This window comes from Mchenga conophoros, linkage group LG14 (genome assembly GCF_057382185.1).
Source record: "Mchenga conophoros isolate Kocher_MC1m ecotype Shallow Benthic linkage group LG14, M_conophoros_male_GT1.1, whole genome shotgun sequence".
Classification (NCBI taxonomy): Eukaryota; Metazoa; Chordata; class Actinopteri; order Cichliformes; family Cichlidae; genus Mchenga; species Mchenga conophoros.
In genome coordinates, this window is record NC_140539.1 from 2,489,496 (window position 1) to 2,504,843 (window position 15,348).

Below are 15,348 nucleotides of genomic sequence, written 5' to 3' on the forward strand. Positions count from 1 at the left end.
TAAAACACGTTTGGGTGGACGCGACCCATTTTGGCACCAGCAGCTTCCACATTTTTTCTATCAAACCCCCCAATATTTCTGTACCTTCAACAGCTTTTATTTAGGAGAAAGGGTTATCTGTCGGTGATCCCAACACTGAGTCAAATACTTTAAAAGCACTCTTTGACACACTTGTACTTTTTTTTAAACAAGCAATGATATTTTAATTTGAAAGCTTTACTCATTTCAGATACAACATCTGCTCCAGCTCAAATGATGTGGTAATAAAGGCGCGGTGTGTAACAGTAACAAGTATTTTACAAAAAAAGCTCAAGTATTACTCGTATGTTACCCAGTAAGGCCATGAACGTGATGTGCTGCACTGCACATCCAGAACTTACCGTTTAGTTTTTTTTAAATTAAAGATGGTCAAATGCTTTGATTGCATCTCTTTTTCTTGCATTTCTACATAATGTATACTTTATTAACCCCCACAGGGAAATTCCTCTCTGCATTTAACCCATTCCCTCAGTGAAGCAGTGGGCAGCCACCAACCCAGCACCCAGGGGGCAGTGTGTTGGGACAGTAACTTGCTCAGGGGGTACTGTTCAGTGGATTTGAACCCCCGACCATCCAATCATGGGGCACCACTCTACCTACTGAGCTATCCCTGCCCTTTATTCATTTTTTAAATAATGGTGCACCACTGCAACTATGACGAGACCCAAACGTGCCTTAAAGCGTCTAACAAAAAACCAAGTTTGCTCCACTCTTATTTTTCTTGGATCAAAATATTAGGGGCAAGTTAATATGTTTCAGTACAACTCTTGTAAAAGTACTACTTTTGTTGTCATTAAACTGATTTAATTACAGCAGCACATGGTGCACAGGTGGGCCTAACAGAGTAGTCAAATCTCCTCAGATTATTTCACACAATCAGGTCAGAAAATAATAATATGGTTATGCTTATTTTAGTTATGAGCGCTTGTTTGAAGAAAAATAAAAAGGGAAGAGGATCGAAGCTCAGAGCTGAAGTAGAGCGGGTCGCCTAGCGAGCAGAAGGCCAGCTGATCGAGCTGCGTTTCCCCGATGCATCCATGCAGGTGTGGGTGGATGAGGCTCCGAGTGTTCAGAGTATAAAAGCAGCATGAAAGTACCAGACTGATGTTCATAGCAGCACTGAGCTTGTTTGGTTGTTTCATTAAACTGTGATGATCACGGGGTATTTGTAAGCACATCTTCCCGTATTCGGATCATTATACACAAGAAACAGACAAGGTTTGTTTAAAAAAAAGCATCTTTTATCACGGTTGATACGTCAAACTGATCAGTACCCATGACATTGCACAATACAACGGCATGAAAAACAATAAAAAAAAGGAAATCATCATCAAAATAGGTATTCCATCTTCCAAAAGCTAATTTTCCCATTCATAAATACTTTTCCTCTAAAAGGCCAGAAATGATTTCTACAAGCTGATGAGCATGACGCGACGTGAGACGACGACCAGCAGACATTCAGTGGCGCTGACATCCATGTTTTTGTACAGTACAATGCTGAAGGCCGAGACTTCTGATGACAAGGAGTGGTCGCAGCCCACCTGTGTGTGTGTGTATATTTATATATTGGGGGGGCGTGTCCCAGCTGTGGTCATGTGACACTTGAGATGTGCCAAAGCTGAACAGGGCTGTGACATGACTGAGACGATATCGGCGATGCGCTGTTCCTTTGCAGCGAGTCCTGTACCAGAACAAGAGCACACACGTTACTGGTGGGCAAAGCTCACGTTAGCAGGTTTGCTGGAATTATATCGAGAACCAGGCCCGCCTGAGCCTGGTTCTGCCGGAGGGTTCTTCCTGTTAAAAGGCAGTTTTTCCTTCCCACTGTCACTTGCTCATAGGGGGTCAGCTGATTGTAGGGTCTACCTTACAATATAAAACAACTGTTGTTGTGATTTCATGCTGTTTCCAAACATATGTGCTTCATAAGCTTGACACTGTATCTAAACATCAGTGTGGAGCGTCCCATCTCTAACTGGTTTGTGTGGTTTCCATGAGCTCACACAGGGAACAGGTTCAAGTGAAAAAACAAGATAATATCACAACATCAGTCAAATTAAACGATAACTTTATTCTGTGTAGTGCATTGAGGCGGTGAGACTCTGTAAGCAAACCAAAAACAAGACTTTCAGTTGTTTCTATTCTTATTGATAATTATTGGATTGCTGCAACACTAATTAAAGCAGATTTCTGCAGTATATCTTATGACGTGGTTACAGCAAATATTGGCCTCTGTGTTAATATCTGTAATCATTTTAAGTAGATATAGGAGCTCTTGCTTTATTTCACCGATGTCTGTAAGCAGCAGTCCTGATGGACTCATTTTTAAACACGTAGCTAAACAGGAAGTGTATTTGTGAAATAAACTTGCTTCTGTACCTGTGTGTTTTGGTGCCCACGCTGCCTCTGCTCCTAACTGGGATTGGGTCTCTCTGCAGCCTTCTGGATCTGTACGGATGAACAGAAAGCAGGTTAGGTTTCACCGTCAGCTCCTCTGTGATGAAGCGCTTGAGGGGGAAATGCAGAAGTTTGCATCTACACCCCCGAGAAGATGCTGACAGAAAGCCAGATCGCAGCGATCGACAGACAGAGACTGATTGCGTTTGGAAAAAAAGACAACTGAAAGCTTCTGTAACAGAAAACAGATGAATGCAACTGCCAGGAGGGGGCAGAGGTGCTCTTCAGCCAACGTGAGGCTCTGAAACCAAGAGACGACACAGTAAAGAAAGACTACCGAAAAACAAGGAGGAAAAAAAGGGGGGGAGAAAAAAAAAGGGGGGGATTCATGAAGCAGGAACCGAAAATCAGGCTGTTAGATGGCTAGAAACTCAAGAGGAGATGACTAACTGTGAGCAAATGGAAACCTGTCACGTGACTGTCCACTGAGCTGCATATGGTTCGACTCGTATGAGAACAAAATGAGGAAAAGCTCAACAACAGGCAGGATGGTTACTGTACCTGTGGCTGTTCTTTTAGGAAATCTGGGAGCTGAAATTCACCTTTATAGACCTGGAAAAACAAAGGGCCACATTTAGAGCTTCACAGTCAGCGCTGCACAGTTCAGCATCCGGGTTTCCATGGTGACATGTTAAAAATGTAAAATAGCATTATCCCTGCCTAAGTTCAAACTCAGCCGACAGAAAGAGATGGGGGAGGGAGACTGGGGGAGTTTCTGAAAACCAGCCACAGCAGGAGGCTGCCATGAAAACATCAGATCAAACTGGAGGCAGGGGGGTGGCCTGTAGGGCATACCTCTGCTGTGCATGTGGGATTCTCAGAATAGACACTGGGTGTTCCAGTAGTCCCATAAAAAACACACAAATCACATTTCTCACAAACGAGCGCTTTAAGCTTCTCCCTCAAAGCTGGAGATAAAGGAAGGATGCTGGAGCTGACGAGAGGAAACAGGAGGAAGCAAAGAGACAGAAAATGATACAAAGATTCACTAAAATGCTTCAATCCAGTTCGGCTTTCATCGTAGAGCTACATGCGGCATTTGGATTGTACGCAAACAACAATCCTGTTATTGCTATAATATTTTGTCCCTCCTCTATGGTTTACATCTCCAGTGCCCAACAACAATAAGACTCATCGGTTGACAAAGTCCGACCTCTTCCGGTCCCAATGTCTTTAAGCAGAGCTGTGCCCATCTCTGACTCCAGCTCTAGTAAAGTCAGCTTTCCATGAGCCGCTGTGTGTTGACGTGGTAGCATGGATCCATCCTGCTCTGCATCAACGTAGTGCAGCTGGCGGTGTAGCGGCGAGGCGGATATGTTTTTGGCACACCAGTTGTTGGTGACCACGTCAATCATGTATCGATCTTCTGATATCTAATGTGTCATATGACAAAGCTCGAATGGCATCCAGAGTCCCCGGATCTGTGTCTAACAGAGCAGATTTAGTCTGTGACACACACACAGACATTTACATAACATACAGCAGGAGTTCAAGCATCGCCTCCATCTGTCTCATTATCATGCCATCTTAAAGTGGTACCTATCCATTCGTATAGATGTTGGTGGAATAGTTTCAGAGTTACAGGAAGTAATCTCAGCCAACAGTGAAAAAAAAAGTGATTCAGTATCAATGAAAAGTATTTGATTGAGTCTGTGCTCGAGTTTAAAAGTCCTGTGCTCAACATTCTGGAATTCACTGATTCAAACGTTCCCCCAAAACACAAACTCCCTCCTTAATCCCCCTGCGTGCCTTCATGCTTGCTTGCGTGTTAGTCTGAAATTGAGGCAGGGCCAAAGGGGGAGTGTAATCCGACATTACTTCCCAAGGCAGAGACAGAGAGGCGAGTGCATGTTTCTGATTTCCTCCCGGGTGCCATTTTGCAGCTCTGTCGGGGCTCAGAGGCTCCAGGCCAGACTGCTCCGAGCCAGTCCGAGCCTTCTGCTCAGACGGAGACAGAGCACGTGCAGGGGAGGTGGAGCATGTTCTACATCAGGACACACCAGAATGCACACGCAGTAAATCCAAAGGATGTATAATTAAGATGTGTACAGATATAACGTCTAGATCAATCTGTCCTTCGGTGAGGAGATGGAACAAAGACCAGGCGACATGCCTGCACGATGGGGTCGATGTAGGAAGAAGCCAGCTTGTTTTTGTGCAGCAGACTATGATTTGCAGGTCCATTACCTCACAAGGATGTGTTCAAATGCTCATGGAAGGAGGAATATTCAGACTGGGAAAGATTTACCTTCTGTTCTATTCAGACAGACAAACAACGTCTGCTAATACAGGCCACGCTCCAGCATCCATCACGGTCACAAAGAGTTTCGCCTTCCCCTCAAATCTTCCCTGATAACAGATATCTGTTACCAAGTCTGTGTCCATACTGCATATAATTCAAAGGGAGCTAAACAATCCGGTTGTTCAGTGATGACGCGACGAATCCTACTTCCGGGCCTAAAGTAGTCTGCGTTTAATATGGCTTTTGTGTTGTTAACATGTTTAATGTTTTGTATTTTCTTCTATTTGATCTCAAAAAGCTCCTAAAACAGTCAGTGATCCCTGTTGACCTCCCTCGGCTTTTATTGCCGCTAATCATTTATTTAAGCTCAGTTTTTAAAACCTTAGGATGTAACTACAGCCCAGCCCATGCAGCAGTATATGAATGACTAACCTCGTATTGTGGATGGATTATCTCAGTTGTTCTCCTGGCTGAAGTTTGGTCCTTTTACAGCATCCTGCCATGCGATTACATTTGTTCCTGACCACCGAGAACACTCACGTTAACTTTTATCGAGTGGAAATAAAGTTAGCTTGTTTATATTATGCTAACATAGCTGTGTCGCTAGCGGTCACGTAGCACATCATTATATACCAGCTAGCCCAACTTCAGTAACCCTACAAACGTCACTGCTGTTTAGTTTTCTGTCTTCATTTATGCTGGAAGTGATAACAGAGCTGTACGTTTTAATTTGTTTCCAAAACCCCGCAGTCAGGACATGCTATATTGTATTTAGATAGAAGCTAGCGAGCTAACTTCCTGCTAACTTCTAACTCCGTTAAATGTCATAAATTCCGTTTTCATGGATGCCTGGATGTTAAACTCAATTGTTTTACCTGGTAGAGCAGAACGCTGATCATTTTATTAAAGATGAAAGACTTTAGACAGTTTTTCAACTCTCAGTAATGCCACAGTGATCGTTTGATATATGGACCTGCAGCGGAGTTTAGACCCAGACACGGCTAGTGACGTCAGACTTAATGACTGGATAGTGTCATTGTGCTGTCAATGCTGCTGCTGGCCTGCCAAACCACTGATGCAGGTTTGCATGGTGTCTAGAAGAGGAGCCATCCTCACTTTAAGAAATACCAGAACGTCAGTGAGAAATCCAGAAGCACTCACTGTGAACAAATCCATTCTTTCCTTCGAGTCAAGACTACAGAGATAATTGGACTACATATAAGATGGAGCTTTTTGGCCTAAGCAGCACCTTCATGTTCTCAGCTAACACTCTCATAATGACTTTCTTCTCTCAAATGTGGTTCATTTTGTGAACATTTACACATTTGTGATGCAGCAGCATGAGAAAAGCCAGCTGTGCATTTATAATTACAGCCAAATAGCTTTCTGTTGAGTCATCAATGAATTCACTCATTGTCTCAACTATACAGATCACTTTTTGTAGCACTTTGAGATGTTTTGTTAATCTTCATTTATTTATTACACATAAACTCAATATGCTTATCACAAAACATAACATAAAAACCCATGTAGACTCATTCAAGTTTTTTTTTTTTTTTTTAAATAATGACCATGTACAGCGCACATGCACATGCACACGCACGCACACAGTTATTCGGTGTAAGCCTGATGGACAGTTGACCTCGGGTCAGTGGGCAGTTTGTTCCAGAGGTCCACTGTAACTAGTCGTATTTCTATCCACTTACTGTAACTCACTTCTGCATAGTTTTAAAAGATCTGCATTGCATCAGTTTTGCATGAAACAAAAACACAGTCGAGCATTTCTGGTTGCTGCAGTGAACAAATAAACCCCAAACAAAAGGTGTGTACGGTTGAACAAAAACCCTAGAAACCCTTGGCAGCTCACCTCAGAGTTGTGCTGAGCCAAGTCAGGGAGGGACTAACACGGTCGGGTCAGCCAAGCCGCCTGCTGGTACAAGCAGCAGGCCGGCCCGGTGTGGTAGTGCCAAACTAGAGCCTGCAGCGGTTCCGCCTCAGCATTGACTGCAGCGCCCTGTGACTAAGCTTCTGTCTCGGGGGGTTAAACGTGCCAACGGCCCAGTGCCTTTGAAAAGTTGCCACTGCGGAGCAGCAGGGCCGAACGCTTCAGCTGCACACTTCCACTCTCGCTGGGACATCGTTACCTTTAAACAGCATGCTTCTAGCTGATCGGCACACTGAAGCTGTTCTGCAGACTCTGATCTAACGTTTGTGTGTGAAGAGCAACTCGTGCTTCAGAAACCAGTTATCTCCCATTATCTCCCATTCAAGTCTCATCAAACAGACCAGGGAGGGAGGGAGGGGGGGGGAGAGAGACAGAGACAGAGAGACAGAGAGAGAGACAGAGACAGAGAGGGAAACAGAGAGAGAGGGGGAGACAGAGAGAGAGAGAGGGGGAGACAGAGAGAGAGAGAGGGGGAGACAGAGAGAGAGAGAGAGGGGGAGACAGACAGAGAGAGAGGGGGAGACAGACAGAGAGAGAGGGGGAGACAGACAGAGAGAGAGGGAGCGAGGGAGAGAGAGACACAGAGAGAGAGACAGAGAGAGAGAGAGAGACAGAGAGAGAGAGAGAGACAGAGACAGAGAGAGACACAGAGACAGAGAGAGAGACAGAGACAGAGAGAGAGACAGAGAGAGAGACAGAGAGAGAGACAGAGACAGAGACAGAGAGAGAGACAGAGACAGAGACAGAGACAGAGAGACAGAGACAGAGAGAGAGACAGAGACAGAGAGAGAGACACAGAGAGAGAGAGAGAGACACAGAGAGAGAGAGAGAGACAGAGAGAGAGAGAGAGACACAGAGAGAGAGAGAGAGACACAGAGAGAGAGAGAGAGACAGAGAGAGAGAGAGAGACACAGAGAGAGAGAGAGAGACACAGAGAGAGAGAGAGAGACAGAGAGAGAGAGAGAGAGACAGAGAGAGAGAGACAGAGAGAGAGAGCACATAACGGCAAATGTTTTCATTGGGTGGACAGTGGACCCTCAACAAAAGTTTATATCAGAATAGAGAAAACTTAAAACTTTCCCAAAGTCCAGGATAACAGGACAAAGCTGTAATCAAATGTGACAAATGTGAAGCTGGTGAAAGGGTCGCATTGTTATCAGAAGCAAACTACAAGCACAAAAAAGGCACTACAGTGATAGCTGGCTCATGGATTCAGGTGGAGCAGGCCACAACAACCCTGATATCTGTTAGGACAAGCACGCCTATGCTAATGTGGTACCAAACAAGCTGAAGCAGCGCTGATAAATAATGAAGAAACTCAGTGTAAGGACTACACGCATCAGGCTAACTGCCGTCATCTGACACAGCTTTGCTGCTTTGATTACAGCTGTGCAGCTAAATTATATCTTTCCTTTTGTTGTACATAACAAGCAAGCACAGCAAAATATAACCTGTTCCTCCACTAATATAATGGGAAAATATAGAAGCAAGTCTTGAGCTGAGCTTAAGCAGTAAGAAGCAGCGATCGAGAAATTCTTCATCGAAGTCCTAATTAGGTCCCAATCCTGACTCGTCTCTCTTCTACCCAAGTCTAGCCCACAGTTTCATGGATACGACTTTCTGCTGAGGTCTGAGAGCCAAAGAGCACTGACCATAGCCCAGAATCAATTTGATTAGCCTGCCCATCATTAAGAAGGACAAGGTCCAGCCACAGAAGAAAAGCCCAACACAGCAGACGAGGAAATCTACAAGCATTATTATCTCGTCTCTCTACCAAATCATCTCATTATTTTTACAGTGGCAAAACTGAGAATATATCGATCCCAATATCCATTTCTCACCAGGGATCAGAGCAACTGCAAAGCCACTTAAAAGCTATTGATTGTGGCTTCAAGAGCCAGGCCTGATGAGCGTCATTTACAGCAAGCTTAAATAGCCTGAAGCACAGACAAAGCTGAGGTCCAAGTCAACAGGTCAGATTTTAAAACATGACCCAGGAGGATGCTGGGGTTCAGCTTTTTAGCCAGCTCAGGAAGCACAGACAGTGGCTGAGGTGGACGGTTCTGACACTATGCTGTGCAAAGTAGCTTTACATTATGGCTTTATACCATGTGTCCAGCAGGGACGAAGCTAAAGCACCGACAATAGAGATGTGAACAGCAGCAGTCTGCATCATCAGCTGTTACGTGTCGTTTTCAATACTGCCCCAACTGACAGTACAAGCTAAAACAGCAAACTCAAACGCAGCGGCATCACTGAGAGTTACAAACTGTCTAAAATCTTTCATCTTTAATAAAATGATGAGTGTGACTGCTTCACCAGGCGCAACAACCAGGTTTAACAAAAACAGGACTAGTATAACGGCGTTAGCTCACTAGCTTCCATCTAAAGACGATACACCGTGTTCTGGCTGAGGGAAACTAAAACACAGCTCTGCTATCACCTCAGAAAAGAAGAAATGAAGTACTGGGCCTGCTGGGGGTTGGGCTAGAGCACATCCAGGCTACACTAGAGAGATTTTATCTTTCGAGGGGGGAGGGAGGCCCCGGTCTCTGCTGAGGCTACTGCCCCTGTGACCTGGGCCCAGATAAGCAGAAGAAAACAGATGGATGAAAGATGGACGGATGACTTATTCATTGAGCCATTCAATAACTCTGTCATTCATTCTCAAGTCTTTAGTTTGGTTCTCAATACATATAAAGTGATGGAAACTAAAATGAATAAAACGCTGCACGAGAAGTTCCTGATATTTCCAAGGTTGAATAAAAACAAAGGCTTGGGGGAGATAAACATCAACCACAGAGTCACTCCTGCTTACAAGAAATACCTATAATCCACAGGGGTCCTCACTCACAGTAACAGCAACAAAGCACGAGTGAGATAAGGCTGATCCTAACAGGTCAGGCTTCCTTAATCCTTTGCATCGTCCCCCGTGTCTGCACAATGCAAACATTCAGCTCAGCCACTCCTTCCAAACCATTTCTCTGCTTTGTGCAGTTCGATCCAAGCTGCATGCTCTGTGGTGAAATGGGGGTGAGGAGAAGAAACTGAGGGTAAATATTTGGATGGGGTTGGGTGAAGATTGAAGACAGAGCATTTCCACATGTAGCTTCATCATCCAGTGAGTTAGCTGAGGGCTGGTTGCCAGATGTCTTATGCAATGCAACACAAAATTTGGGTGGGAGGCAATTACTAATAGACTAAGGGGGTGGATGTCTTCAGGACAAAGTGAACTTTGGTCTCTGTGAATAGTTGAATTTGTATCAATTTTAAAAGAGAAAGGCTATAACAATAATGATAAAAGCCAGAAGAACAAATAACTGAATGGATAAAAACAAACAGGGTTGCACTGATGCAGAGGAGGAGAAACAACCTCACTTTTCTCATCCACCAACATTAATGGGTGAAGCAACAAGATAAATCCTGGAGAGGAAGATCCTGAGATAGACCGAAGATTTTTCAGATAATAGTCAAATTGGCACAGATTCCAAAGTTTTTCCAGATCACTTGCTTTCACAATTACTTGCTTATGGCTCGGGATAGGAATCGAAACCCGGTTCTTGTTGAGAACGATTCCCCTATTCCCTCCTCGAATGACTTCACCACGTTGTGTAGCGTCATTTAGCAGGAAACATGGCGCCTAAGTGGCATGAAAGGGAGGAAACACTACGAATATGCAAAAGGTAACTAATCAACTAACAGTGCATATTCTGTTAGTGCGATTTGCCTTATTACAAAACCTGCTACTGCTTTGCGCTGCATTTAGTGACCATGATGAGACAGAGTCTGGCTCAGATGCTGGCAGTTGTCGCTGCAGTCTACCGGTAGCGTCTCCTTTCAGGCAGGATAGACGAATGTGCTAGGCCGGATCTCTTAAGATCTCACTGTTGGGTTTGTAAGGCCATGTTACTCCTAAATTTCTATCTTGTTCAAAGAGAAGATATAAAACACAGTTCTAAGCTAATCGACCTTAGTGTTCTCCTTTTTTAAAAGAATCGATAAAGAATCGAATCGTTAAACAGAATCGAAAATGGAATCGGAATCATGAAAATCTTATCAATACCCATCCCTACTTATGGCCTTTAAAGGTTCCCTGTCATAACATCTGTGTGATGGGTAAACTGTTTTCAGTGAGCGCTGATAATGAGCTGCAGCTGGTGTCTGCTGGGCTTCACCTCCAGCAAACCGGACCTCATGAGTGGGAGAGAGCATGTGTGTACTGTTGACGATGCCTAAACTCAAGGATTCGAAATAAAGAGTTTGCTAAACCAAAGTCCATCATCATTGTGGCTATATCTATATGCACACGTCAACAAGAGCCATTGTTCAGCTCTGCAGTTCCAGCACGCTCTTTGTGGCATGCTCATCTGCTGCAGGTTTGGGTTAGTGTGGTAATGCATGGAGGCTATGGTCTCCAGCTGCTCTCCAAAATAGTCAGGTTGGGATCAGACTCCCTGCAGGACATCCATCTGCAGAAGCTACTGATTGCTATCAATCTGGCAGCTGAGAGGAAAAATGAGAACAGAACTTGAAAATGCTCTGCCAGATGATGGAGGGAGAGGGCCCACTAGCTAGCAACTTCAATGTTTTCAGAAATATGTTGCCAAGTATACTTTGGGAACAGCTGGCATACCTGGGTAGCCTTCCCAAATAAGATTCTTGTAAGAAACCCTACAATATCATATATTTATAATGCAGGGGTGGGCAACTCCAGGCCTCGAGGGCCGGTGTCCTGCAGGTTTTAGATGTGTTCTTGATCCAACACAGTTGATTCAAATTGCTAAATGTTCTCCTCAACATGTCCTGAAGTTCTCCAGAGGCCTGGTAATGACCGAATCATGTGATTCAGGTGTGTTGACCCAGGGTGAGATCTAAAACCTCCAGGACACCGGCCCTCGAGGCCTGGAGTTGCCTACCCCTGATGTATTGTAAAATCTGTAGGCAAACAGACTGCAGAGCACTGTGACAGTCTGTTCGTTTGTCTAAAGCTGGTCCTCCTTTGTATACAAGAACTGTGGGCCAAGAGGGAGGGAACACAGAGGACAAATAAACAACATAACCTCTGCAGCTGGCTCGGTCCAGAGGGATCGCGCTGATCATGTGTAGATTTACACAACATATCTGACAACGAGGCACGCAAGTTTACTGTGAGCAATGTTAACTATTTCAGAGGAACCGCCACACTGACATGATTATTTACTGCATCCAAATTATGCAAACAGGACCACCATGTATGGCACAGTGACAACATGGAGGGAACAGCATGGAGAGCTGAGCATGCAGGCCTTGACAGCAAACTGGCAACACACAGGAGTGCAGTGCAGCACAGCAGCAAACGTTGCGATTTTAGGAGCTGTTCACTACAATGGAGCGTCACAAAAAACACTGCAGCTGCATGCAAACATGGAAACATCAGCATCGGCGAGCCACATCCGTGATGTGTGCTGCAGTTAATATTCATTGATATGCTGAATATGACGATCCAGTTATATACTCTGTTGCACCAAGTCGGTGACTGGATAGAATATTTCCACTTTAAACTTCATGAAGCGGGCTTTGCAAATCTTTCTCTAAAGTTTTCATCTCTCTGTGGTCAGACAGATTATTCCCAAGAAACACGCCAAAGCCCTCTCTCCGCTCACATCTTATACTCCAAAATGTTTCCATTCAGGTCATTACACTCCTGACGAGTAAAAATAGCATCAAGATGAATTCATTCTTCGCCTTCTCTCCCTCAAGTCCTGTTCTAACAAATGGAAAAGCAATCCAAACATTAAACACAAACCCGACACACAACTTTTTCAAAACCACCACTTTGAGTGCATCTCAGTTATCAGCCTACCTGCTAAGGTCTCACTGAGAGGTCAGATTCTCACTCTCTGCTTTGATGTGACCAGGGAAACACTTTGGAAATGGTACTGATGCTAGGCTCGAACTTAGCCACAGGTTATCTTGAGAGATGATCTCCCAATTTATGACACATTAAACCTACTACTTAAGAGGCTTCCCAAGTCATCACACACACTTGTATAAAGTTTATACTCTTATGAGATGCACAGCAGCTTAACTTTATGGTAAACTCTATAGTTTAAATGCCAGGTGTAAGACTTTGGGAAATACCTTGATGTTTGTTTGAAGAGATGGACAAGTATGTGGCACGGATGCCGACAGCCTCCACAGATGGACAGACAAAAAACACCCAGTGAAGAAAAAGCTCTGTGCTTTCAGCTTGGAAGCAACAAGTCAGACAAAAATGTTTGGACAGCAGTCTGATAGGGTGAGAGGTCAAGCCTGGAAAAACACACTAATCGTCCATGTGAGGCATTCTTCATCGTGTTCCAGCACTAAACTACTAATCCAACTGTGAACAAGAGTTCAAGGAGCACGGCTCGTCTACCTTGTCTTCTTACCAGTAATTACAATACTCTACTAACACCAGTCTACCAGCAGCAGACAGCTTGGACCATCAATCAATCACAGAATGGAATTTCACACTAATGGAAACCACAGCCTCCCTAAACTCTGAGTACCGGACGCCACAGGCACCAAGTGCAAGTCTTCCCAGTGGTCCTAATGCCTTACAATAACTCAAATTAGTTCCATGACGACTTGATGCTAGCATCTCTTATTAGAAAAAAGAAAATCTGACACACTGAGAAAACAGGTATCCAAGTAACAGGGAGACCTTGAAATAAAAATTAATTCCTGTCGCCAGACATGCAGTTTAAAACTCAAAGAGTGGGGCTGATAGCACGTCAGCTGATAGCACGTCAGCTGATAGCACTGCCTGAGAAAAGGGGTTCAATAAAACATATCCTGCTCCAAAAATAACTACTGAGGGTTACACGTCTGGCAAGGATACGACTATGACAGCAAGTGCTTAAGCAGCAGCACGTTTATCTGATGTCAGCCATGAACTGTTGGTTTGGTGGTTCTGTTCCTGTCCCTCCTCTTACCCACAGGTCAGGCTGTTTACAGGCAGTGAAAGCAGACATGTACAGACATAAAAAAGGGTGTCTCTGGACACAAGCTTAAAGTGGTACTGGAACAGTACACAGCAGCAGTAGTTCATGCAGTAAAGTAGAAGCAGCTTTAATGGTAATAAAAATAGTTACATAATACACATAAAGTACTCCAAAGTGCAATGTCTGTTTCTACTGCATTAGAGTGACATGTGAAAGCAGAATATTCAAAATTGATATGGATCAAAAACATCGCCCGACTTTGAATCCCAAGCAAGTGTCAAGCTTAACCATACAACTATATCCTATACCCTTTTAATACTTCAACTACACATCTCGTTGTAGATACATATATAGATAGATAGATAGTAGGGGTGCAACGATACTTTGGTGTCACGGTTCGATTCGATACTTTGGTGTCACGGTTCGATATTAAAAAAATGTTCATGCCTTTTTAATTTGTCATTTATTAAAATTATAAATATATATTTTAACTCAAAAGTACAGTTTTTAAATTGAATGTTGCTGAAACAACAAAGTAATAAAAAAAATCTATCTGATCGAGAAATCACTCATCTTTGGAAAAGAGAGTTTATTCGTGGGTGGGGCTGGACGGCGTCAACGCGTTAACGAGCTAACTGCGCTAACACACTAGTTCCCACCCATGTAATTGAGCATTGCGTGGCACATCCAACATACTGTTTTACTTTAGTCCATGACTCGCTTACCTTCAGGGTCATACATCACATGAAAACCAAAATAGTTCCAAACGCCAGATCTGAATGAGGGTAGGGGAAGGTTCAATTTGCCATGTTGCAACGAGCCTAACTTCTGTCTCGCTAGCTTGCCCTGCGCTCTTCCTTCTGACGATGCTGTCTGTGTTGAGTGCTCAGTGGATCTGCGCTCGACTACTCCGCCTAGGCTGCACTGTCGAGCGCAGATCCACTGAGCGCTCAACACAGACAGCATCGTCAGAAGGAAAGTTGATAAAATAAATTAAAAATGTTGTATTGTTCGATACATATGCGTACCGAACCGAAAGCACTGTATCGAACGGTTCAATATCGATACGAGTATCGTTGCACCCTTAATAGATAGATAGATGCAATTTTTGGATTTTACTTTCATATGTAAATTATTCATTTGAAACTGACCAAAGAAATGAGTTTTGCATGCTGCAAACTGTCCTCGGTAAAGGCAGATTGCCATTTCTTGTCTAGACCAGGGGCGGGGAAGTCCAGGCCTTAAGGGCCGGTGTCCTGCAGGGTTTAGATCTCACCCTGGGTCAGCACACCTGAATCCAATGATTAATTTATCACCAGGCCTCTGGAGAACCTTAACACATTTAAAATCAGCTGTGTTGGATCAAGGACACATCTAAAACCTGCAGGACACCGGCCCTCGAGGCCTGGAGTTCCCCCACCCCAGGTGTAGACCATACACTCAAGCTAAGGTAACTCTGATGACATCATTATGTCTTTATTGCAGTTCATTTTTAAAACTTGACTAAGATCACAGAATCAGTGAAAATATAAAATATTTGCTATTCCATAATCTCTTGTGAGCACAGTACAGAGTGCTGTAGTAACATACACTTCATCTTGTATCTTCGTATTGTCTTTGGACACGATACTGGGTTTGTGTCCACATTTACATTGTTAATACTGAGGCTCATCGTGTTTGATCACACTTTCTAGACACTG

At 43.9% G+C, this 15,348-nt stretch overlaps 1 protein-coding gene across 2 annotated transcripts in view; it reads right to left on the bottom strand.

The window, feature by feature from the left end:
- Positions 1–1,258: 1,258 nt before the first annotated feature.
- The window catches only part of tpst1 (tyrosylprotein sulfotransferase 1), a 41,885-nt gene continuing 27,795 nt past the window's right edge, over positions 1,259–15,348 (bottom strand). The window contains exons 4-6 of one of the 2 annotated variants that reach the window (XM_085244738.1): positions 2,998–3,048; positions 2,419–2,487; positions 1,259–1,720 (exon numbers count right to left, since the gene is read on the bottom strand). In XM_085244738.1, the coding sequence (XP_085100864.1) occupies positions 2,452–2,487; positions 2,998–3,048 (87 nt within the window). In that variant the 3' untranslated portion in view covers positions 1,259–1,720; positions 2,419–2,451. The remainder of the gene's footprint in view (positions 1,721–2,418; positions 2,488–2,997; positions 3,049–15,348) is intronic. The other variant, XM_085244739.1, reaches the window with a different exon arrangement.